General features: G+C 42.2%; 2 protein-coding genes across 2 annotated transcripts in view; one reads left to right on the plus strand and one right to left on the minus strand.

Moving 5' to 3' along the window:
* The window catches only part of C4H10orf67 (chromosome 4 C10orf67 homolog), a 69458-nt gene extending 65345 nt beyond the window's left edge, over positions 1 to 4113 (plus strand). The window contains exon 16 of the mRNA XM_034402210.3: positions 3786 to 4113. Within this exon, the coding sequence (XP_034258101.1) occupies positions 3786 to 3847 (62 nt within the window). The 3' untranslated portion in view covers positions 3848 to 4113. The remainder of the gene's footprint in view (positions 1 to 3785) is intronic.
* Positions 4114 to 16671: 12558 nt separating this feature from the next.
* Positions 16672 to 18539, minus strand: PTF1A (pancreas associated transcription factor 1a). The gene is made up of 2 exons (XM_034402337.1): positions 17870 to 18539; positions 16672 to 16874 (listed from the first exon to the last, which is right to left on the minus strand). Exons 1-2 carry the CDS (start codon positions 18537 to 18539, stop codon positions 16672 to 16674), a joined length of 873 nt encoding a protein of 290 aa, XP_034258228.1.
* Positions 18540 to 24146: the final 5607 nt, after the last annotated feature.

Here is a 24146-nt window from a genome sequence, read left to right on the forward strand (position 1 = left end):
TTTGAACTTTTCTTTTAATGATAATTGCCTCTGTGCTAGCTAGTGCTCCAGATCAACAGAAAACTCATATTTTCTTAGCTAGAGATAGTTTATAAATAGATATTTAAATGCATTTCTGTTTAATTTCGTAGTATTTGCAAATGATAATTGGTTACAATTAGATGGATTTTTTATTTTATTTTTCCAATTACCATCTCCTCTCTATTTTTTCCCAGATATTTTTTTTTTTGCATAAAAGCTTTTTAAAATATTCAGACAATATAAAATTAATCATTTCCATTGGAGGTCCTTATATGAATAATTTTACATTTGTAAATTTCAGTTGAAATGCATTGAAGCTTTATACTTAGCGCTTTCTCTCTCCCCCTCTCTCTCCCTCCCTCCCTCCCTCCCTCTCTCCCTCCATCTCTCTGTAAAACCTAATTTTCAAGTGGATGTATATTCTAAAATTTCCAGAACAGAGGACTGATGTTCCAGATAGAAAGGGACAAGCAATATTTAATTAGAAGTGCATTATGACTCTTTGAACTGGACACTTGGCTGACTTTTCCTGTCTGCTTTTCCTGCCAAAGAATTAGAGATTTGCTGTCACTACTTGCAGTGAAAATGAAGAGTAGTTATTTATAGAAACTCTCTCACAGATGTCTGCGCACCTGCTTCCCAAACTTCGGAAGGTTTTGAACAGGACAGCAGTATTTCACTAAAAGCTGCATTGGTGACGTCACCTGATTAACTGCTAAGCTTGAAGACGTCACTTTCCACACAAGAGCAACCTGTGTGTGAACAATAAGACGTTTGCACAGCAGCTGGAATAGAAGCTCACATGTAAATGAATGCTGCCTATGAAAGGAGAGCATCCGAGCCTTTTCGGTGGCATTCGCCTCTGCCTGAGAATTCTCAGCTAATAGGGATCCACAATGGAGATGCCACCGTTTTGTCCTGACAGAAGTTTCTGTGCCTGGAACAGCTGCATCTGGCAGAAGTTCAACAAGTGTAATTTTTCCCAGCCAGGAGGGGCATGGGGTGGGGGGAGGCTGCACCTGCTGAACTTCTGTCTTTCACAAAACTCTTAGCAGTACAGGAAGCTTGTTAGTAAAAGACAGACTCCCTAATTTCACTGTGTTCTACAGACAAGTAGTCTGTTGTTGAAAACCACTTCACCTCCTTTCAAGGACTGCTTTTTTTAAAAAAACAAAAAACCTTACATTCCCTATACTATGTATAGATGTTGTAGCACATCTGATCACATGGCAGGTATGGAAAGACCCACTAAATTAAGGGATTTCACCCAAAAATGGACCCAATTCCTTTTCTTACATGTGAACCTTTTTCAGAATTATACCATGATCTTATGTGCATCTACTCAGATGTTCTAAAACCCAGTGAAACTTCCAGAAGGATGTATAAAAGAGGAAAAACATTGGATACAATCTTATACATATCTATTCCAAAATAAGCCCCACTGAACTCAAATAGATTTACTGTCAGAAAATTGGATATAAGATTGCAACCAAAGTTTTTTAGCCACAATGTCTTATGGATTGTCCATCTCTTAAAGGTTGTCCAATTCAGGAAACTGTATTTCAGGGTAAGAAGTAGTAGGCTATAATGAATGAAAGTGCTGGATTTTGTAGAAATCCCTTGGTTCAAAATTATACTTAACAAAAATTTCATTGGCTGAATTTGGGACAGGTTGTCTGCCTTTCTCTCTTCCCACTTCCCTTTAGGATAAATTAACACAGCAGGATAGAGCTACACTATTAAAATTGTATTAGTTTTAGTATTGCATGCTTTAAAGCTATTAAAACCGTAAACTTTGCATTAGAAAAATAATGCTAATCATAGCTAATCGAGGAGAGAAGCAACTTAGAACAAAGGAGAAATTTCCTGACAGTTAGAACAATTAATCAGTGGAACAACTTGCCTCCAGAAGTTGTGAATGCTCCAACAGTGGAAGTTTTTAAGATGTTGTTGGATAACCATTTGTCTGAAGTGATGTAGGGTTTCCTGCCTAAGCAGGGGGTTGGACTAGAAGACCTCCAAGGTCCCTTCCAACTCTGTTATTATTCTATTCAACAGTGGAAGTTTTTAAGAAGATGTTGGCTAACCATTTGTCTGAAGTGATGTAGGGTTTCCTGCCCAAGCAGGGGGTTGGACTAGAAGACCTCCAAGGTCCCTTCCAACTCTGTTATTCTATTCTAAAATGCTAACCAAAGATTCAAGTTTTGTTTGCCAGTCTGCCAGTAGACAAGTCAGTACAAGAAATGGATAGACTACTAATGGGTTTCAAAGTGGAAAAAAATATAGTAGATAACTATGACATATTTACAGGGAGCCAATGCAGGACTGAGTAGTGAATTTGTGTGTGTGTTTTAGAGTTATGCTTTAGAGTTCAATTAATTTTAAAATTTACATAAATCCAAACCCATTGTTTATAACTAGTTATTCAATGAAATCATTTCTCCTTCTTTCTAAACTACTCAAAAGCATTTGCATTCATTGGTCCAAAAATGGCACTCAGAAAAACCTTTTGTAGTAATAAATTTGACAGGTTGTGTATTTTATGTGGATTGTTGGTTTTTTGTTTGCAAATCCTAGTTATATTCAGTTGAGCCAAGATTCTGAGTTTATACAACACAGAGAGCCATGATGTAACCACATAGGTCTGGTCTATCCCACACATTAGGTTAAAATGTTATGGAGTCATTTTTATTTCCATGTGTCATGCAAACAAAAGCAAATGTTCCATAGATGCACAACCAATTTTTAACAATATCCAGCAAGCTTTCTCCTAAAAGTGTGTGGGTAGAATTTTGGCCTGTTTTTAATGAAGTCGCATAAAACTCAAACCAAACTGATACAGTTCTTGAATGTTTAGAAATGGGACTGATTGTACGATGGTTATACTAGAGAAAACCATAGACCAGGGGTCTCCAACCTTGGCAACTTTAAGCCTGGAGGACTTCAACTCCCAGAATTCCCCAGCCAGCTTTGCTTTGCTGGCTGGGGAATTCTGGGAGTTGAAGTCCTCCAGGCTTAAAGTTGCCAAGGTTGGAGATCTCTGCCACTGACAGACTATTGAGTATACTGATGAGGGAGACTTTTTTCATCCCAGAAATCTTCACAGTCTTAGCTTACAGACCAGACATATTGCATAAAAGTGAAATTAGTTCCCATAATATATGATGCTGACTTTTCAAAACCATAAGAGACTATTTTGCAATCCAAATGCTACTATGGTGGCAAATGCTTTGTAGTCTAAATGTACTTTACCATAGTTAGCCTCTTTGGGAATTTAATAGTCTCTTTTTCCTACATTGACCGACAATAAATTTAATGCGGCAGTTAGATTTTAATCAGGACAAGATAATTTTTAGTGATAGTGGATGATGTGGCCCCAACAACCAAAGTATGATTCCTTATATTGTAACACAAAGCCATGATTTAGCTAGCCACTGTTTATAATTAATGATAATCAAAGGCAAGCCATGAAGCATGGTTTAAAACTTTATTAGCTGGATTCACAAATACATTAAACCCAAATCAAAGAAAGCATGCAAGCATAGTCTATACTTTGAAGACATACCCCAATTTTCTGGCCCACACGATACACTGAAAAATAACTTCATTACACAGGCTGGATTTTCATTATATGCTACAGCCATACACGTACCTTTCTGTAATCCATCAGCCAAGCAAGATACCATTTTACCTTGTTCCTATCAAACAGACCTGGGTTAGATTACACATTCAAATGATTCTCATCTTTCTTTCTTTTTCTGCAGATGAGGAAGGGGTTGAGCAATCAAAGTTACTGCCTTCACCTCTTGTGTCTACTGAACACTGATGTGGGTTGGAGTCCTCTGTCTTATCTGGAACAATTGTCTGCACCAAAAAGGTTGAATGCTTTGTTTTTCTAAAGCTTAGAAGGAACCCAAAACAAATTGGCCAGATGAGAAGCCATTGCTCCAGAAAGTGCTTGAGCATTTTCTGCCCAAATGTCACAATGGTAGAAATGAATCAAGATATTTCTGGGGCACTCCTTCTAACTGTTAAGGACCACTGGAGTGTTTTTCCTGCTTCAAAAATAAATAAAAGCTTTAAATAAAGAAATTTAGGGCCATATCTCTCTCAATTATTATTCTGCAAAAGACTTACCATTAAAATGCAATAAAAAATTAGTTGTTAAACTGAGCTTGATTTCTAAGAATGCCTACTTTGTGGAATGTAAAATCAAATCTGCTCTGTCAATCCATCAAAATAAAATGACTTTTTATTTAAATAGCTGTCATTTTAAATATGGAAAACAGGAGAACTTTGAAGATAAAATAGTTTTGTCCAATCTGTTTTAAATACCCCTTTCAAGATATATTAGTTTAAAACATGATGTTGAGGGGGTCCAAGATTCAGCATGCAGAACACAATATTGCTCCTGGCATATTTATTTTTACAATGTGGGGTTTAGATTCACAGACCGTATTAATCCACATTGTGCTGTGTAATCTACAGCAGATTCAGGCAATATGCTAAAGCATAATAGGGCTTCATTTTGATTAATGTGTCAGGTGAACTCATTCAGGGTTTGTTTTTCTGCTGCCTTTTGTGTTGCTTTAGCGAACCTTGGAAAGAACAACTGATACAGACTTTCTAACTGATTTTAGGCTTGTAGGTCAGATTTACTCAACCTGTTGATCTTTAGATTCGTTAGGAGTTAAGCTTCCAGAATTTCCAGCTGGAGATTCTGGTAATGATTGATTATTTTGCAGGTGATATTCTCTTCTCAGCACATCCCAAGGATAACAGCTTGGAGAAAACTGGTTTTAGTATTTAACTTCCACCCAAAGCGTGCCATAATTTGGTTGGGCACTTCTTTCTAACCTAAAGATTTCTTATACTATACTCTTAAACTTGCAAAATGACAATGAAGTTCAAGGATGCCTTATGATTTTGAGCTATAACTACATGCTTACAAATACAAGTGAAAGATGAGGGGATAAAAGTCGCTGAACAAAACAAAGGTACTTGGGTAAGTGACTGCCTCTTGGGCACTAATTAGCCATTGATTTTGTACTCCTAGCCTAGTTGCACCAAGATCACAAAATGTTTGTCTTGTTTGGGCTTGAAGCTCCAAATTCTTTGTGATTACCCAATTAGAATGAAGCTGATGGCAACCAGACAGGATGCAAGAGTGAAATGAGCAGAAACTCGGTTGGGGGGTGACAGTGTTTCCCCCACACCCTTTTCATACAATGGCCCTTTGCAAGCCCCTACCGTTCTTCAGGCTTCAGCTCAGCTCCTTTTACTCTGTGTGCCAGAGGCATTTCCAAAGGATTGTTGCCCTAGAAACTTGGTTTCAACCTCCTGCTATATATCAACAAGCTTGTTTTAGCAATTCCCCTGCCTGAATTACAGTTACACAGTTTGGCGCTTCTTTCAAATTTCCTCCCATTACTTGGGCCAAAGAAAGGCATTTTTCCTCCTTTAGAAATGAATTGGCTTAATTAGTAAGTAGATTAATGGCAATGGCTGGTGAGTTGGTTTCCAGCAGAGTTTCACCAGAGAGGGTTAATCGGAGTCAGGGCTGGAATCGTTCCCAGAACTGGCTGCCAGCCATTTTCCATCAACAAATCAACTCAGAAACAAATGCACTAGCTCCTCACAGTTCCTATCAGAGAAATAGAGATGATGAGCTTCCTTTGAGAGCCACCAGCAGCAAACCTGCCCAAACATGTGGTTATTCCGCTGCAGGGCCATCAAAGGACACCCAGATTCTGACTTTGCTCAGCATTAAATCCAAACTTTCAAAGTCCTTGCCCAAAAGATGGGCAATCCAAGTGAGAGAGAGGAGGAAATCCAAGCCTTCCCTTCTTTCTCTCTTCTGCAGCCTCTTCTCTTTTTCGTTTCTCAAATTTAATATGAATTGCCAGTCATGAGACCCTGCAACATCAAGCTGCAAAAACTCCGGTCTAGATTAGCTTCCTGCTTTTCAGGCTTTCTTTTAAATCTACTTAAGATCAGTTTATACTCTTGGAAAGTCCTACTCACATTTGTGTGAATCACCTTTGCAGAAATCCAAGCAACCACTAGATGGCGACAGAGCTAGAATTTTCTACTTCATTCTTGTCGGCTAGTAGCTGATGGGACCTCTGCAAGACTTTTATGCTGAATTCACCCATTGAAAAGATTATGGTTGAATAGGTGTCAGTTGAATTGAAAATTTGAGTTTTACCATATTGGCCTCATATTTGCAAATTATGTGTTGCTTTACCACTAATTCAAGAATAAAATTGCCATTTATGGACCAAAACTTCCTTCCTGAAATCGCTATTGTAATCTGATGGTGGAAATTTGAGCACTGCAACAAATTTGGGGAAGGGTGATTTGGAATTGCTGAGAATTTTTAATCAAGTTTTTCATTTTCATCCAAATTCTGCTTCTGAAATAAACTTTAATCTATGTGAAACTAGTTTCAGGAATAATTTTGGTATAATATGTCTGCAATATTATACCAATTTACAGATTTCTATGATCTCAATAGTTAAAGTGAATAATAAAAATAGCATAATTCATTTTCATTTCCTCCATATTGACAAAAATGCATTCAAGGTTAAAAAAAATAAGTTGTCTTGCAAAAAGAGAAAATTTATCTTGCAGAGAAATGTCTGGACAGCAGTAAAATTTATGCTAGAAAAGGCAGGCTGATTTCATAGTTTTTCTTTTGAAGATATGAAGAAGAGATCCAGTGAAAAATGACACATGCTTTAGCATTTTAGAAAGCTGGCAGCTAGCAGAGCGTCTTTCTCTCCCCCTTCCCTTCTCCCCCCCCACCTCTCTCTCCCTCCCTCCCTCCCTCCCTCCCTCTCTCTAACTTTCTGCCTCTGAACAAAGAGGTCCGCAAAACTAGCTAGGTTGTAATGAGTTCTGTGTCCCAAGCCCATTAAGGGCATCATGGAAACATATTGTATCGAAATAGTTTGGAAGAGAATAACGGGGATGAAAGAGAATGGGTGCTTTGATCAGCTCCCTGGGGTCCTGAGCGCGCACAGACCGGCTTGCAAGGCCTCATTCAGCTCTAGCGAGACACACTTACAAGACTATTCAATGTGATTTGCATATCTGCAATTTATCACATCGGAACCCTCCAACATTTTTTTTTTGCAAGGTAAATAAAAGTTGGATTGAATAACAAATATCAATCATCTCAGAGCGAAAGGGAGAGGAAACGGCGGGTGCAACCCAGACTAGCGCAGACATCTGTAAAGAGGCGAAAGAAAATATTTAGCCCAGCGAAGGGAAGTTCAAAGGGACTTTGACAACAGGTTCAAGGCTAGTTTTTTTTTTTTTTTTTTTTTTTAAAGGAAGCCTGCCACAAATAAACTCTTTGGGGTTTCCAACTCGTGGAAAAAGCGAAAGCATTAAAACACGAATGAGAGAAAACCACTAAATGTTCATTGCGAAACGAAAGAAGATAAAGCGAGCAGCTTGCAGAACGACAAAAGTGCATTCTCGTCCCCACGGACCTTTCTCGGCTCTTTATAGATTTTGTGTAATTAATTATCATCTGCTCTTATGGAAAAGCATAAAAGACCCCCCAAAAAATCCCCTCCTAAGAATAGGAAAATCACATTTCTGTTTGTCCCCAAGTGATATCAGTAAAAAAGTGAATTTAAAGGGATTCCTCTCCAGAATAAGGGGCAAGTTAACAGGCAGCCATTGTCTAGCCCTTCAAAAAACTTCAGTTAAACACCAAATGAGAATCTTCAACTTGACCTTGGAAAGGCTCGGCGCCTCCAGCTAATCTATCAAACCACCTCAGTGACAATGATGTATTTCCAAGTATTGTCAGATCCTGAAAAGATTGATAAATTCGCCGCTGTTACACCCAGAGTCAGCGTTCTTCTTTGGAAGGAGACACGCTGTAAAAAGCGCACCTCCTCATCCCCAGGTCGGGGGGGGGGGAGGTAGCGGGGAGAGGAATGAAAGGCCGTGGCGAAGAGAAACGAGCCCCCTTAAATCAGTCTGGCCATATTTCCTGAAGGAGCACAAGAAAGCTGGAGACAATCCTTCTCATATTTAACGCAATATTTCTTGGCTGTGGCGAGGAACAAAAGTCATAGCAAGACGTCTTTGTGACTAATTCAGTCAAAGGGTCGGCTCTGGTTCCCCTGCCGAAAGGTCACTGTCGTTGTGTATGGTCCACCAAGGGGGGGTTTTCACAGGGAAAACGGAGCCAGCTGTCCCTGTCACACTCTCCACACTGGGGGAGCGCACACTGTGCATGGTTATTAGCTTCATTCTACACCTGCAAAACCTACCCATTTCCAAGACTTTTCAAGGCTTTTTCCCCCTTTTCTTTTTGGACCCCTTTTTTTCAGCCTCGTCCACTTTGACAACAACTATTCACGTTTTTCCTGAAAAGGACTATGAAAGAGGGGGGGGGACCCTTTCTACGCATTCTAGTGGGTACCCATTGAGCCTCTAGCTAAAGGAGCTGCCTTCCACAAAACAAACTTTGACAAAGTCCCAAATAGTTTGCACCAACGTGGAAACGGGCTGTTGCTAACTGAAGTACCCCTTGGCCAGGGTTCGATGTACAAAGGAAACACGCTCGCTCCCCAGGGAAAGCTAGTCCTCCATTTCTTCGCCGGTGTCTGAACGCTTTACCTGTGGTTGTCCTCGCCGAGAAGGACAAAGGGCACCATTTCTCCCTTTTCACCTTTCCCTCTTTGAAAATACGCTGCGGAAATGGAGGATGGCCTAAGCCTTCCAGACTGAATCAGGGCGATTGGGAAATATTTAATAATCTGCCGGAGCCCCGATTGATTCCTACAGTGTGCGCCAGCCTTAACCAGCACAGAAGACTGGACAGGACAGAAGGGTGGGTGGGTGGCTTTGCGCAAGGGCAGGAGCGTGTTCGGGCGGCAGGATTGGGGTGCAGTTTCGGCTCCTCTTGCCCTCCTTCCCGGCCTAACCACAGGAGCTTCTCTGCTCCCGCTAATGCTCTGCTCCTCGCGCTAATGGGTTGGACAGAAGTCTTAAGAAATGGCCAAGGCCCGCAGACACTGGGGGACCGGACATATCAAGAGTCACCCGTTTGCCTTAAGACAGGAAAGCCTGTCGAAGGCCATTTCCCAGAAGAGGTGGGTTGATTTGTTTCTTTGCCTCGGCGTGGCAAGCTCGGCCTGTTTTGGGAAGCCTCTGAACAGGAATACAGATCTCTGGCATCGTGACAGGCGCTAAGCGCAACAAGTTGTCTTTAGAGCAGGTACGAGGGAAGGAAATTGGAATCTGGGGGAAGGTCAGAAGGGCGAATAAGCCCCGAGGCTGGGAGACCTTTCCTGGGCTCCGGAAACTAGGCTGAATCTCAAAAAGGGGAACCACCATGTTCCTGGATATCTCTAACGTAAACTACGGGGAAACAAGCTTGCCAGGGATTGTTGGCGAGCGCCTAAATTTTTATGGCCAGGAAGTTCCAGTTCTTCTCTCTGTGTCAACCGCCTAAGAAGTGGTTTCGACATGAAGGTGGCATTCTCCCCTTTGCGGCCCCCTCGGGCTGTCCGCAGCCACCGGTACACCTCTGTCCCGTTCGTTCAGGCCTCAGGCAGGCCCGTGATAACGGGACCCTTCTTGGAGACCTCCATGCGCAACGATGCCAAGTAGGCGGATACCGTTTCTTGGCTGCCCCTTTCCAGCAGACCAGACCTTCAGCAGCAAGGAGAGGGGACTTAAAGTTCCGGCAGAGGAGACCTTCCCCTTCCCGGGGCCTCGCGGGCGGCTTCTTGCTGGCTCCCCCGGACCCCGAGTTTTTGGGAGAGAAGCAGGACGCATGTGCGTCTCCAGCCAGGGACCGTCCCAGCCGCTCGCCTCAGAGCGTGAGGAAAGTTTGGCCAGGCTGCTCAGAAAGGCGCCTAGCACTCGAGAGTTGGACTCAAAGCACTAAGCAATCTGACTGAGGCCTTTGGGGGTTGTCCTGCTCCTGATAATGACGAACTGAGACCGGGGGCAGCTGTGGGGGAGGCGAGGAGCGAAGCTTTTAGGAGACCCAGAAAGGCCCCTGCGCACCAGACTGGCTGCGCGCTCGGCTGAGAAGGCAGCTCTCTCTACTGCAGCCGCGCGCGCCTCATTCACCGCTCCAGCCCTCATTCCCCCCCCTCCCTCCGCTTCTTTTGTTCGCCTTAAAAGTAATGCTGCGAATTAAAAGAAATGACAATGTTTTCTCCCTGCTCGCAAGTCCCAGAGAAGGGCCCTTGAGCTTGGCAAAATCAGGCGAATCATTCAGCGTGCCACCCCGCACCTGTGATCTTGGCATTGAAAACCCCGCAGACCTATTCCCTATTAAACTTAATTATTCCCTCAAGCACACAATGGTTGAAATGGAGCAGGTTGGAGTCTGTTTATTGGTCGTAAATGTTTTTCTGAAGATCTTCTGAATGTCATTGTTAGCTTGTTGTTTGAGGCTGCCCTCGTTCTTTCAGCCTAGAGTAGCCTTGGACTTTTCAATTTTCAATCGTAACATCTGCTTAATCGTACGGATCAAAATATGGAGACACAAAACATATGTAATGGTGGATTTGTTAAATCCTGGTAATGAGTTATTAACAAGGGAAAACAATGGGCCAGGATTGTGAGAGCCTTATGGTAACAGAGTCACTTTATGCAACGCTTGACGTTCCCCTTCTTGATAAATGGAACTAAGGTCTGAACGCCAGGTGATAGCAAGAAAATCAATGTCTTTAGAGGCCAGCATGGAGACTTTTTTTTTTCTGTGTGAAAAATTAGAAGACATAAAATTTAATTGGCTGATAGGAGAGGGGAAAGTAGTGGTCTTAAGTTTAATTGCCAGTTGAAGGCTTAGCAAAAGGAGACAAAAAAACAAAAAAAAAACCAAAACCCCAAACAAAAAAACCGAGACTCGGGCCTGTTTGTTTGCTTGCATCTCAGCTCTTACTGCAAGTGTATCATTGAAAATGCGTTTTATTATAACACATGTCATGCTTTACAGTTCCCATATTGTGTCAAGACAATGCTTAATGGTACATTAAAGACAAGCAAACCATGCCAACACGTCTTGGAGACATTGTAAGGGCCTCTCTCAATCTCTTTGCTTGCTTTAGGCAGCTGCAGCCCAGCACCCAGAAACACAAAAAGAACAAGTTTGAAATACCAGGTGCATCCGAGAGAAACTCGACAGGGATTGATATGTTATAGCCCAGGACATGAACCTAGCAATAAAGATATCATTTTGATTGTCTCCAGCTTCCACGCCATGTAAAAAGCAAGAGGCACCCGGGAAGCCTTATTCTGCTGGCAGCAAAGCCTTTTCCCATCTCGGAGTCCTCCTATCTTCCTCAGCCAAGTCCGAGCACCTGTTGGCCAGACCCCACATCCCGTCGTGGGAATCATTGCCTGCCGAGGCTTCCAGATCTAGAAAATGCAATTTGTTGTGGAATGAGTGTGGGTCCATTCCCACAGGCTTCATGGGAGGGGAGAGAGAGGGAGACAAAAAAGAGAGAGAGAGAGGGTGAGAGGAGATTTAGCGGGGACCCTCAACTGGTGTTTGTTCATCCTGGCAGCTGGTCCCCGATGCCACCGCAAAAGAGACCTTAATGGAAATGGGATGAGTTCATGCCTAGCCGAGGTTTCACACCCCATATATTACAAGGCTTTAATCCCAATATTGGCAGATTAGAAAGCCTGGGAATCCCAAAGGGGCAGGTTCTCAGTCTCCATTAGGGGCAGCTTCTTTTTCACCCTACCCTGCCTTTGCTTTTCAGAAAAAGCAGCTTCTTTTCTCATACTTTTCCTGCACTTGGAGCTGAAAGAGATTGATGCCTTGAGGTTTTAACGGGATTTCTGGTTCTGGCTTTGTCCAGTCCAAGAGTCCATCTTCCTTCGCTGGCAGGGGTATCACAAATGCTATTGATTTCAAAGGCAAGGATAGTCTGATTAATAGAAGTAGAAAGAAAATCAGAATCTTAGTAACTGTTGCATCGTCTGCTGGTACTGCAGCAGCAGCCTCGATCTGTCTTATAGACATAAATCTCAGGAGCGGCATCTTAGACCATTGGGAAATTGTGCATAGAGCAGCCAACTTTCATCTTATAGTGTCTACTGAATGGATGGACATCTTTTTCAACCTGAAAATTGAAGAATAGTTTAGATCTTTGGATCCAAAATTGCATGTTGCTCTTTTCAAGCTCATTGGCCAATTCCAATATTAGCAGTAAACGTTCTGAAGAAAACTTCAGGAACTACGTATTTTTCCATCAGATCACTGTAAAGTTCTTTTAAAATCTTCAAATTCTGGGATATTTTATAGGTAGGGAAAATGATTTAGTTTGATCTTTCAGCCCAACCACAACAATGCATGCTGTGGACTTCCGATCAGACTGTTGGGGAAGGTGGGAGAACATTATTTATTTGAATGCAAACGCACAACCCCCCCCCCAAGGGGAGGAGCTTATCTATGAATCTCTTTATTGTCGCTCTTGATTAATTTTTTTGGTGAGAGGGAGAGAAGGAGAGTAGAGAAAACGGTGGTTTCAAAGGTTTGAATAGCTGTCAGTCATGGAAGCCCACACGCTGGTTACTTCCAGCGCCAAACAATATTATGCACAGACACGCGCGGGCGCGCGAGGGCGACTATTGCTGCTTCATTGGGTTGGGAAGTGTGTGTGTGTGTGTGTGTGTGTGTTTAATTTTCTTTTGCAATTCCCGCGTCTGCCTTAAATAGCACTTTGACTCGGATCTTGGGGGAAAGATTGATTTCACTTAGCATGTGGATTACACGTGTGTGTCCTTTCATTTATGTATATGTGTGTGGAAGCACAGGTACACACCTTTTAAATTATTTTTCTGGCCTTTAAAACATTCGCTGCAACTATCGTGAGTGGCTGAGGAAAAGCGGCGAAAGACTTAGGAGATGATTTGAAGATCGTTTATTTTATTATTTATTTATTTATTTTATTAGTTCGATTTATATGCCGCCTTTCTCCGGAGACTCAGAGCGGCTTACAATGCATTAAGCAATAGCCTTCATACTTTTGTATATACCTGCTTAGTAGGGCTTTTTGGGCCCCCCTAAGCGGTGTTCTATTTTATACAAAGTCAGCTGATTGTCCCCACAAACCAGGTCCTCATTTTACCTACCTCAAAAGGATGGAAGGCTGAGTCAACCTTGAGCCTGGTGAGAATTGAACTCGCAGTAATTGCAGGCAGCTGGCAGCTAAGTGCTACTTTAACAGCACGTTAGTCCGGTGCGCCACCAAGGCTCTTTTATTAAAGGGACTTGCCAAGTCAAACCAGCAGAGTCACGTGACAGGGACTCTGTGTTTTTTCCCTGAGTAGTCCGTCTCTTCTGCTTGATCCGCGCTAGACTTAAGGGTGCGGTTTGACCATCCCTGAATGACAAATCGCACGCACGCCTTCACGCGCGCCCACCTCCTCGCACCCGATGCCTTCGAAAAGAGGACGTCCCGTAACCACGTTAGGATGGTGCAAACAAGCCACGGCCTCAGCAAAAAGCACACATGCACAACGCACCCCCGGCCATAGAGCATCGGGCCCTTCCGCCGCTTTAGTCTCAAGGCGTTCGAATCTAGCGACCATTTGACTTTCTAATGAGCGTAATGAAATTACATGCCTCCTGGAAGCGTTTGTGCCAGGGAGCCTTTCTGTGTTTAATGAAAGCCTAATACCGGACCATCGAATTGTAGCTGGGCTATTCAACCCTCCGCTTTCTCTTCGCGGCTCTCGACTGTTTAATTATGTTGCCGGTGGATTTCTCCTGCTCCCTTTCCTGCGGGGGGGGGAGAGCGGGGGCGGTCCTGCTCCTCTTCCCGCCGCCCGAGATTGCCAATGGAGGGCAAGGGAACTGAAATCTGGCTAATTGCCCTTTGAAGGGATGGTGCCAGACGGGAGACATGGGCCAGTTTGCCAGCCTATCTAGGTTAATGCAATTAGCCTACCCGAGCGGGTGATGCGTTCCTGTTGCTTTCCGAAAGTGCCGGCATAGCGAGGGGTCATTAGCTGTTTTGGGGCTCCGAAGACTGACCACGGTTCCCATCCGCCTGCCTCTCCCCTCCCCCGGGTAGGAGCAGCAAGAACAGCGCTGGATCAGTCATACTAGACCCGGGCTAGGCAGCTGGGCTTCTCCCGCCGATCCATGGCGTCTAACATGGGAAAATCCGCACCTGCGGCCTTGGCCAGCCGCGGAAGCAGAAGCGGCTGAAGCAGCCTCAGGGCAGCCAGAAGTCTCCGCCGCCTTCGCGGCCCTCGCCGTGGGGTGTGGGACTTCCTCTAAACTACACACCTCCGACCCTGGGAACCCCCACTGGGCCGCGCTCAGTTTAGCCTCCTCGCTAGATCGATCCACTTCGCAAACTAGGTTTTCATTCAATGCAGGGTCGTGGACTCAAATGTGGATGTCCTGTTTGCGGGGCGGTGGGGGGTGGGTAATTTTCGGACGGTATATAATCCATGCCAGGATTACTTTTCAGAAGGGCTATCCCTCTACAATTTCCCATACACCACTCTACACACACACACAGTGGTGGAATTTGGGGTAGGAAATATAGCAGATAAATTAGGGTTACATGTGCTGAAAAATATTTTGCTTGTTATGTTTTCCTGTGCCTTTAGGACATCCGCAGATCTCACTAACAATGTTGTAAGGTAGTTTGCCTTTATAACTTAAGTTATACACTGATAAACTGAAGCTTACAGCGAATCCTATAAACAGCTGTCTGGTACACTTACTTTCGGATAAGGCTGAATCTGGCCACAGGGACTCAAGTCCCCAGTGGTATAGTGGCCAGTTTTTCACCTGCTTCTGAAAGTGTTGAAGGTGTTGCTGTTGCTGCTGCTGTTTGCAATTATATTTTTAGCAATAGGAGTAGCCTTATTTTAACTGTCTGATTCATAAAACCTTAACGAACACAAACCTTTGAAGAAAATCATGTGAAATTCTTAGAAAGACATAACGTTTCTTTTTCCTTCCCATGAACGTATGTGGATATGCAGAATTATCACAATAACAAAAATAACTTTTAAAAATAATAAATTCATAGAATGTAAAGATTAAAAGGAAGTATATTAAAAACACTTTCTCTAAAATAATCAAGTGGAGTACATAAATAATGAAAAGGACACATTCTCACCAAATTTGTCACAGGAAAAATACTGCTGGCACCCCTCTGCAGATTTGATTAAGACACCAATATTACATGCTTCTAAGAGATAATTGCAAAAAAACTTAAAAGATAACGAACCTCATGTAGCTCAGCCTTTTGCTATCCTCTAGCAGTCTATAAATTGGAGAGCCTCAAAACACAGCTTTACAAAGTCTTCTTGAAGTCATCCAGTGAAGCAAAACTCCTCTTCTAATAAACTTGTTGCATTACCACACTACAGATATGCTGGTTTTCAGGTATTATTAACCATGGCAGAACCTGATTAGTTTCTGAGCTCAGACAAGTGCTAGATATTGATAAGTGAACCAATGAAATACTTCTCATCCTAAGCCTCCAGTGACTTTACAAACCCATTAGAAGTGTTAGCTAAGCAACATTAATAAAATTGATAAGACGGGTTACTGTTATAAGGAAACTTTCTTACACAGAGAAATATCCTTTAGTGAACCAACAAACCTGGATTACAACTTTATCCATTGGATGTTACCCAACTTTATACCACCCATGACTTATTTTTGAAGTGAAAAGCTTATTGGAACATTTCAATGTAGAAACCAGTTTTTAAAACACTTCACATTCCTACATCTTAATACCAAATGTAACCACGAGAGTTTTTCAGATATAAAGATTTCCTAAGAAAGCTACAGTGTTGAAAAGAAGTCAGGATATGTAATTTAAAATTCCTTAGTTGCCAGTTAACTTAACTAGGGATTCTGGGATCTATAATCCTTATGCATCTGGAAGACACTGGGTTTCTCCATACAGTAATATAGGATTAAGATTTTAAAGCACAGAAACCAATAAGAGGGATGGTCTTTAAATAACAATTTTATTAGGTGAATAAATTTATTAGCACACTGTTTATTTGCTGAATCCTGCATCAAGACATCTCCTGGATCTGCAGAAACTTCCAATATTTTATAAACAATTTAATCTAAAGTTCTACCTGAGAACAGATCCTTCTCCAAATAAACTCATTTTAATCAAAGTTTATTAATATTTTAATATAATTAAGATATTCAATGTGGTAATATATTATGTTCACATTTCTTGGGAAACGTTTTTCTTTCTAACGAAAATTTTTTGCAAAGGTGCTGGTGAATGAATCTACAAGTATTGCATATTTTAACATTAGGATAAGTTATATAAATTATACATTCAAAAAAGATAGCTCCATTCCCCCAGGTGTAAATAATAAATAGGAAAAAAGTGATTGCCTTAGAATACTTTTTAAAGTACTTTTGAAAATATGTATTGTTAAGCAAAACTGTTCCAATAAAGTAGCCATATAAATAGCTCAGGATTGGAGTTCTTTGTGCTAAGTGCAATTGTTTACTTGCAGATGAACATTACGTTCACATTGTTACCTAATAAGGTAATGAAATGTCTGCAAGCAAACAGCCAAGCTCAGAACCAAGAATTCAAACAACTATATGCTGGCAAAAAAATATTGATATTTTAATATAATAATGTTCTCATGTTATGATGTGAAATCAAATGGGGGCTCATTTTCAATGTTGTTCACAGATGATTTGCTGTTTAACTTTCTGGGGTCTTCTGGAGTCCAGACTTTAGCAGTTCTAATAATGTTTTGTTCCTTGAGTTGTTTTTCATCAGTCCAGGAGAGTGAATGCCCAGCAAGAGGAGGAAGTCCATAATCTGGGTCACTTGGAGAAGGTGATCCTGGAAGATAAACAAAAGAAGAGGGAGAGCATTAGACTGAGTATTCTTACCATACACAGACTGAAATAAACATACCATGAACGAGTAGGGCGGCAATATAAAATTTCCAAATAAGTAACTAACTTCTCACTTTCTGTTACACCTGTGATAGGGACTCAGCTAACTGGAGCATCATTTGCTGAGTATATAATATAGTCTTAAACTCACTCATCACTTAATCTAGCTATTGGATAGTCTATCCATTTTTTAAAAGGAAGTTAACACTTGCATTAACCCAGCATGATATTTGGCAGAAAGCAGCTTCTCTCCATAGCTAAAGAATAGCGTTGGTTTCTGGCTGCCCTTCAGATATGTTGGACTAGTCTCTATTACAGCCATGATGGCTGGGTATTTGGAAAACCAAAACCTGGAGGGCATTAAGGTGGATAAACAGAGGTAGCACACCATTCAGCCTTTCCCAATGGGCGAGGGCTTCTGCAGAGGCTATCTAGGGAGCACCCTAGTTTGGATCTCGACTCCTTTTGACTGCATGCAGACATTAAGAATACTACGTGTATTGCTGGGTTTCAAGAATAGTAGCCTATCAGTGGTGCAGCGATTTGGATGCAAACAATCTACAGACCCATGCAAAATAGTGGGATCGTTAGCAAACAAAGGAGAGGATAAAGTTTCCGTGTCTGCTCGTGCGCACACTTGTGGATAGCAGCAGTAGCAGCCGCGGACAGACACCTCCGTGAGAAAATCCGAGTGCCCATTTTTGGATACCCATTTTGTGCGCCAAGTTAGGGAGTTTCAAAGCAAGGTTTCTGGCTGCGACGATCTCTCACTGCCCGGGAGACGGGAGTGAATTTAGGGAAAGCGGGGCGCCTGACCTTGAAGACGGTCATCTGCAAGGTTTCTACAGCTGCACCGAAGCTACTGTAGCCAAGGAGTCTCCCCCTCTTTTTTCATTTGGAGCGCGGCTGACCGGGACGGGAAGCTCATCCTGCACTTACTTGTGCCCCGGTGGCAGATGATAACCTTCTTGGGCTGGCATGGGCTCTGGCTGCCCGCGCTACGCAAAGGTAAATCGGACTGGACCAGCTCGCTGAGAAAGTTGATGTAGCCGATGGCCAGGCGCAGCGTGTCCACCTTGGAGAGGCGCTTCTCGTAGGGCAGCGTGGGGATATGAGAGCGCAGCCCTTCGAAGGCGTCGTTGATGGACTGCATCCGCCGCCGCTCGCGCACATTGGCCGCCTGCCTCAGTTGCTGCAGCTCAGCCTCAGAGCGCACCCGCCGCCGTCTCCGCGCTGCCGCCGCCGCCGCCGCCGCTGCACTCAAAGCCTTGAGGCTGCCTCTGGGCGATGCCGCCAGTCCACAACATTCATAGGTGAAACTGGACGGCGACGGCGAGGAAAAGGACATCGAGAGGTTACCTGGATCCGCTTCACAACACAGAGAACCTTCGGGCACATTTTCGGATCCTGTGCCACCGCCAACCCCATCATTGCGGTAACACTCGTGGAACGGCGGGCTCAGGAAGCCCACCTCGGCTTCCAGGAGTTCCTCACCTTCCAGAGGGTCGCGGGAAGACTGATCGGTGAAAAATTCCTCATCGTCGAAATAAGATTCTGAGGAGAAGGAGTCCAGCCCAGCAGGAAAGTGTTCCAGAAGTACCGATTCCATGCCGGATCTGCAAGAATGTGGCTCGGAAAAGGCGTCAGGGGAAGCCAGTTGTGGGCCAGGCGCTGCTTTTTCTTTCTCTGCCCCCCGCCTCCGTTCTTTGGCTCCTGCGGCGCTGCGATTTGCTAGAGTTCCCTTCTGCGTATTTGCGCGCGTTCTCTCTCGCCGACGGAAGCTGCAGGCTTATAGGAACTGAGGGCCGGCACGCGAGGATTCTTATAAGAACAACCGCAGGCGCGTGCCATTAACCAACATCGCCAGCCAATCAGGGCTCAGTGGAGGACCTCCCATGGTCAAGGGGCAGTGGGAGGAGGGAGTGTACACCTAGGCTGTTTCTGAAGGGGAGCGAGAGCCGAGTATGCGCTCTTTTGGTGTCCGCATTCGCTGGTTTCCTTCTACTTGTCAGCAGACATATTAACGCGTTGGTACAGCTACCTCCACTGTGCTCTGGAGCAGGGCTCTCCAACCTTGGCAACTTTAAGCCTGGCGGATTTCAACTCCCAGAATCCCCCAGCCAGCTTTCTGGGCGTTGAAGTCTGCCAGGCTTAAAGTTGCCAAGGTTGGAGAGCCCTGCTCTGGAGGGACCCAAGCCCCTTGGAGCGCCACGAAGCAACTCTCGCCGAAGTTGGTGTAACTAACCTGTCTTCAGACTTTTCTACTATCCCAGTCTCGTTCTGCCCTGTGCAAACATCCACCATCCTCGCTCCATAGGTGCGGAAGATAGTGCAACTAGAATCGGCCTGGGGAGGGGAGAAGACTTAATCATTCCAGTCTAACATTATGTCCTATCCAAATTCCCGTCTTCATGAGGTTTTTAGTATTATTTATCTTGCTTTTTCCTGCTCAACCATTGTCAGGCTAAGACTGATTAAAAAAGTAATTAGATCGTCAAAAGGAAGAAACACATAGGATTAATCTGAAAGTTTATTCTAGATTTTCACTGTTTTGTAGAAGGTGATACTTTTCCAAAATCACTTTCTCTTGATGAAACATTTAAGTCTCCTTCCCACCATCTGTCCTTGCTATCTCACTGGCTTCAAAAGTTTGCTATTCCCTTCACATTGAACAGAGTCAGGGCCATATCCTTGAGTTTTGCCACCTGTTGTGATAGTGATAGCAGATAGCAGCCTTGAAGAGCCACAACAACAGAATATGAAGACTCAGCCCTAAGTGTGTGGAAAAGGCAAATTATCTGCTCACTAAAATCAAGTGGGTGCACTGCACACATCAACTGAACTCAGTGTTTTCCAGTTACGAGTATTGTAAAACTCAAATATATTCCTTGTATGTTTGTACAGCTCATTAAGCCAACATATTTAAGCTAATGTCCCTTGCTATATGAACCAAAGTCAATTATTTCAATATATTGTTGTCTGTACACCATATTTCCATTTTGTCTTTGACAACAAGCTATGATTCAACATCTCTGATTTAGGATGTTGTGGGATTCTCAAATGAGAGAACTGCCCTGCTGGCCACTAAAATGTCCCATACTGATGGCACTTGCAACAAATCATAATTCATCTTTCTAACTTGAAGGTCTTTCACCTTTCCTTTCTCTTCTTCTCATGATGGTGCAAAAAGACATTGCTACCTGAGGCCAAGATCAAGACTGGTGTTGGTAAAGAGCTGCTGCGATGCCTAAGACAACTTCCTGAAATTGTTATGACTTCCTTGCAAAGCCAGCATGCCAAAGATGGGTGCCTCATTTTGCCTGCCCAGTGGTAGGTCTATAGTAGTCAGATGTTGGGATAACTTCTGGGAGACCACAATTCAAATCCATCCTCCCACCACAGAAACTCCCTGCAAAAACTTTTGGCAAGTCACCTTCTCTCAGCCCAATCCTTTGAGGCAAAAAATTCTTGTTGTGGGGATAAAATGAAAGGATCTTCTCATGAAAGGAGACCACTCTCTTGAAGAAAAATATATATAACAAAGAATGAAAGAAATGGAAGGGAGGGATGAAGGGTCTGCTTTTCTTTACTGGCAAAATATGTTTACTTTCTAAATGTATTTGCTCAGGAGCATGGCTCTTTTCTACTGTATGCCTATACTCTTCACTCTGAATTGTATCACTACAATTAAAAATACAGTTTCACCAAATCATATGCAATATGCATGTGATGGGAGAGTTGAAGAGTATTGATGACCAATTAGATTAGAAAATGTCAAGAGCTTATGGCTACCATCACTACTAGCTACTTCAACATAATCTTCCTCATCAATATGGAATTCACTTAGGCAAATATAGTTTTTCGGTCTCGAAACATATAATACTATTCCATACCTGAACCAGCAGATTTTAGCTTTAAAACATTGAAGAGTTTCACCCACCTTCCTAGTCTAACTACAAAAACAAGCAAGCATTTTTGGCATACGGATGGAGTGCTGTAGCATTTGAAATAACCGATGGAGCAAATAGAAGGCTTCTAGGCTGGCTTGACTATTGTGCAATTCCTTCACAAATTAATGACATATAATTAATTACAGCTGTTTCATACAAGCCAGGGTGACATAGGCAAAACAGGAGTCTGAGCAAGTGTATTGTATATAACATAACAGATGCTCAAAAAGTAATGCAATGTTGTAAATTGTGCTCATATCAGCTCTCTCAAAGGATGAACAGATCTTCAAGTCTTCCTTAAGCACACTGAACGCCAGAAGCAGCCTCAGAGTGTCCACTGGTAATAATTGTAGAGCAATCAATGGATCTTTGCCGCCTACCAATTCAAAAACACTTTCATTTCACCACGATTTTGATTTCCTCTCTTTTGGGAATGGAATGAGACCAGCCCTGAGACATTCTGAGAATTAAACCTTTGTTCAGCACCAGGCTGCTTTTCTGGATTTTGTTTTCCAGTTATCTCAGCTTGCGGAGGTCTTTGAAGCTTGGTCATTCATCATACTTTGATATCGGTTTTTTTTCCTAGCGTAAAGATAGAGCAGCACTGTGCTCACTCTTCTGAAGGCAGACAACACTAGGTGTTTTCAATTAGACCAATTTTATATGTGTATTATGTATGGGTATGGGTAAAATATATACTTTCTTTTGTGAGTAGGCCACGAAATTTCATTTTTAATGTGGACCAGTGTGTTCAGTAAAAAATGACAATAAAGGCTATCTTATATCATCGATCTTATCACCTTACTAGACCAATCTTGAACTTGAGTACAGATGAGATCTGAATGGCCCACCACCACTGCCACTTTGGACTTACTACATTCTCATTTTCAGAATCAGTTTTTTCATTTATAAAGCTGGTAGAATTAAGATTTCTATTGTAAGTTGTAGCAATAAGTTGTAACTGCAAGATGTTAGTTAGGGATTTTCAATAAACTAAATGGACAGTAAAGGGTATTATAGAAAATAGGACTGGCAGGAATCAGTATTGGAGAAAGGTTGGTTGATGAAGATTTTGCTTGGAGTTGCCCATTCACATTTCATAAAAATGGAGGAGAAAAACTTTTCTCATTTCTTACTCTGCTGCAAGCATTACTACAATTTTAAAGTCAATACAAGTTGATTGAATGAATTCACACATTGTACTTAAATTCTGTAAGCCACAGCATATGAAACAAATAGCTCTATTCCACTGATGAATGGAATACTTTGGTTTTTACTCTCATTATATTCCAATAAGATGAACCAAGACAAACCCCATATATCTTTAAATTATATAGTTCATTACAGCACTTCAAGATTTGGTGAGGGTTATTCATTTAGATAACTGAACAGACGGATTAAAGTGATGTTTCTAATTGAGACTTGGAAGTAAATGTGAGTAGATTTCAACATACTTCATAAACTTTCAGCCTGTTGTAGAAACATCAATATAAATCCTCTGATCTAAAGAAAAGACCAGGTAAATGTGATTTATACCAAAGTAAGTATTACTGTATAGTGGCTTCACTGGGTATACTCTAGAGGTCAGCTTCAGTTTCCTGTCAGCATACAAAGAGTAATGAGAAGGACTGCATGCATCCCATGGGATGGGATTCTCATAAGACCAGGCTAGAACCTAGGTGGCCAAGCGTTCTAATCTTGCCTTAGGCACAAAACCAACCATCACCTGGGTGAGTCAGTCTTTCTAAGCCCAGGAAGAAAATAGAGTTATTGCTAAAAAGATTCTTCCCAGAATAACAGGGACCACTCCAGGCAATTGCCAGGAGAACACTGATTTGAAGGTACAAATAACCTTAAGAATAAAGTATATTAAACCAAATGCTCCTAACTCCTATGGGTAGAGTTGGTCTGCACAGAATCCTATTCATACAATCTGAAAGTTCTGCTCAACTCAGCAGAATTTATTTCCAGTTTATTGAACATGCATAGGCTGAAGTGCTGGAATGATTTTAGAAGTGCCATAAATGTTGCCAATATTAAGCGACAGAAAACTATTAGTGCCACACATTTATCTCAATATTTGAGTTTCTGTCTTCAGCTGATTCTTGCCTATTACATCACATAGAATTAATCTTAAATTTTGCTAGAAGTACTGTAATTGTTCTCTTTACTTTTGTTCTTTTCCAAGTATAATGACACTTTCATTTTTTTAGAATTGTAGAACAGAATTGCTCGTGGCTTATTTGATCTAGAATAATAGGTGCAATCAAATAATCCCTACTCCTACAAGTGACTTAAGTATTCAAGATGCAACTCCGTGGTGAAACTAACTCTCTCTAAAGTTAGTTAAAGGTATCCTTGCTTAAAATGCTAGACCTAAATCCCTACCCATTCTAGGGATTTACTCTCAGGTAAAAATGGTATAATGTTGCAGTGTGCATAGCTTCTGCAATGCTTCATAATACTTAATATCTAGAGGGGAAAAACCTGTTGGATTCTATTTGGAAATGTCCACTTAGACAAAGAATCGAGTTGGCCACTATTACTAATTTATAAGGAAAATAATCAAAAATTGAATTAAATCAACATATAATTTTGCCTTAGCATACTCTCAAATCAGAGACATCTAGCTAATACTTCTTTATAAAAAGTACTGATCTTGCAAGTATCCTTAGTACAGTCCAGTCCAGACCTTTGCAAATTTACTGTTGACTGCTCAAAAAAATAATAATACTGGGCTTTCTTGCTTTCTCTTTCTCTTTTTCTCTCCCTTCCACTCTTCCTCTCTTAAAGAGAATACCTTGACCCTTTCTTTTAGGTTGCTGCACAGAGGATTTATATAGTATCCCTTACTTCCAAACATTCTTTTGATTCAGAAGATGACTATTTTTTCCTTCCTCTCTGCAGATCAGTAATAAGTATTTGTAAAGAAATTGTGAGAGGATAGGCTGCTTAAAAATAGGCAGCACCTGTGCTGCTGTTGTCTTGTCCCTTTAAGCTCTCTCCTTAGTCAGCACAGCAATTATTGGCCATCACATCTGAGAGGATAAGAGTGTGGTGCTGCTGATGTGTGTGGGAGTCAGGGAAGGAAATGTGTGAAGAAAATTAAAGCAGATAGGAAGAGATACTGTTTTCCAGCAGTAGGATTCATAAGGTAATAATTGGAGGAACTGTAGGAGGAGAAGTAGTAGAAGTAGGACAGCTGGAGTGGCGAAGTTAATAGTAGCCTTTGAGTGCTTGTGTGTTGCCTACGGATCTCTGTGGTT

The sequence above is a fragment of the Pantherophis guttatus genome, chromosome 4, assembly GCF_059756535.1.
Source record: "Pantherophis guttatus breed Tessera chromosome 4, ASM5975653v1, whole genome shotgun sequence".
Lineage (NCBI taxonomy): Eukaryota > Metazoa > Chordata > Lepidosauria > Squamata > Colubridae > Pantherophis > Pantherophis guttatus.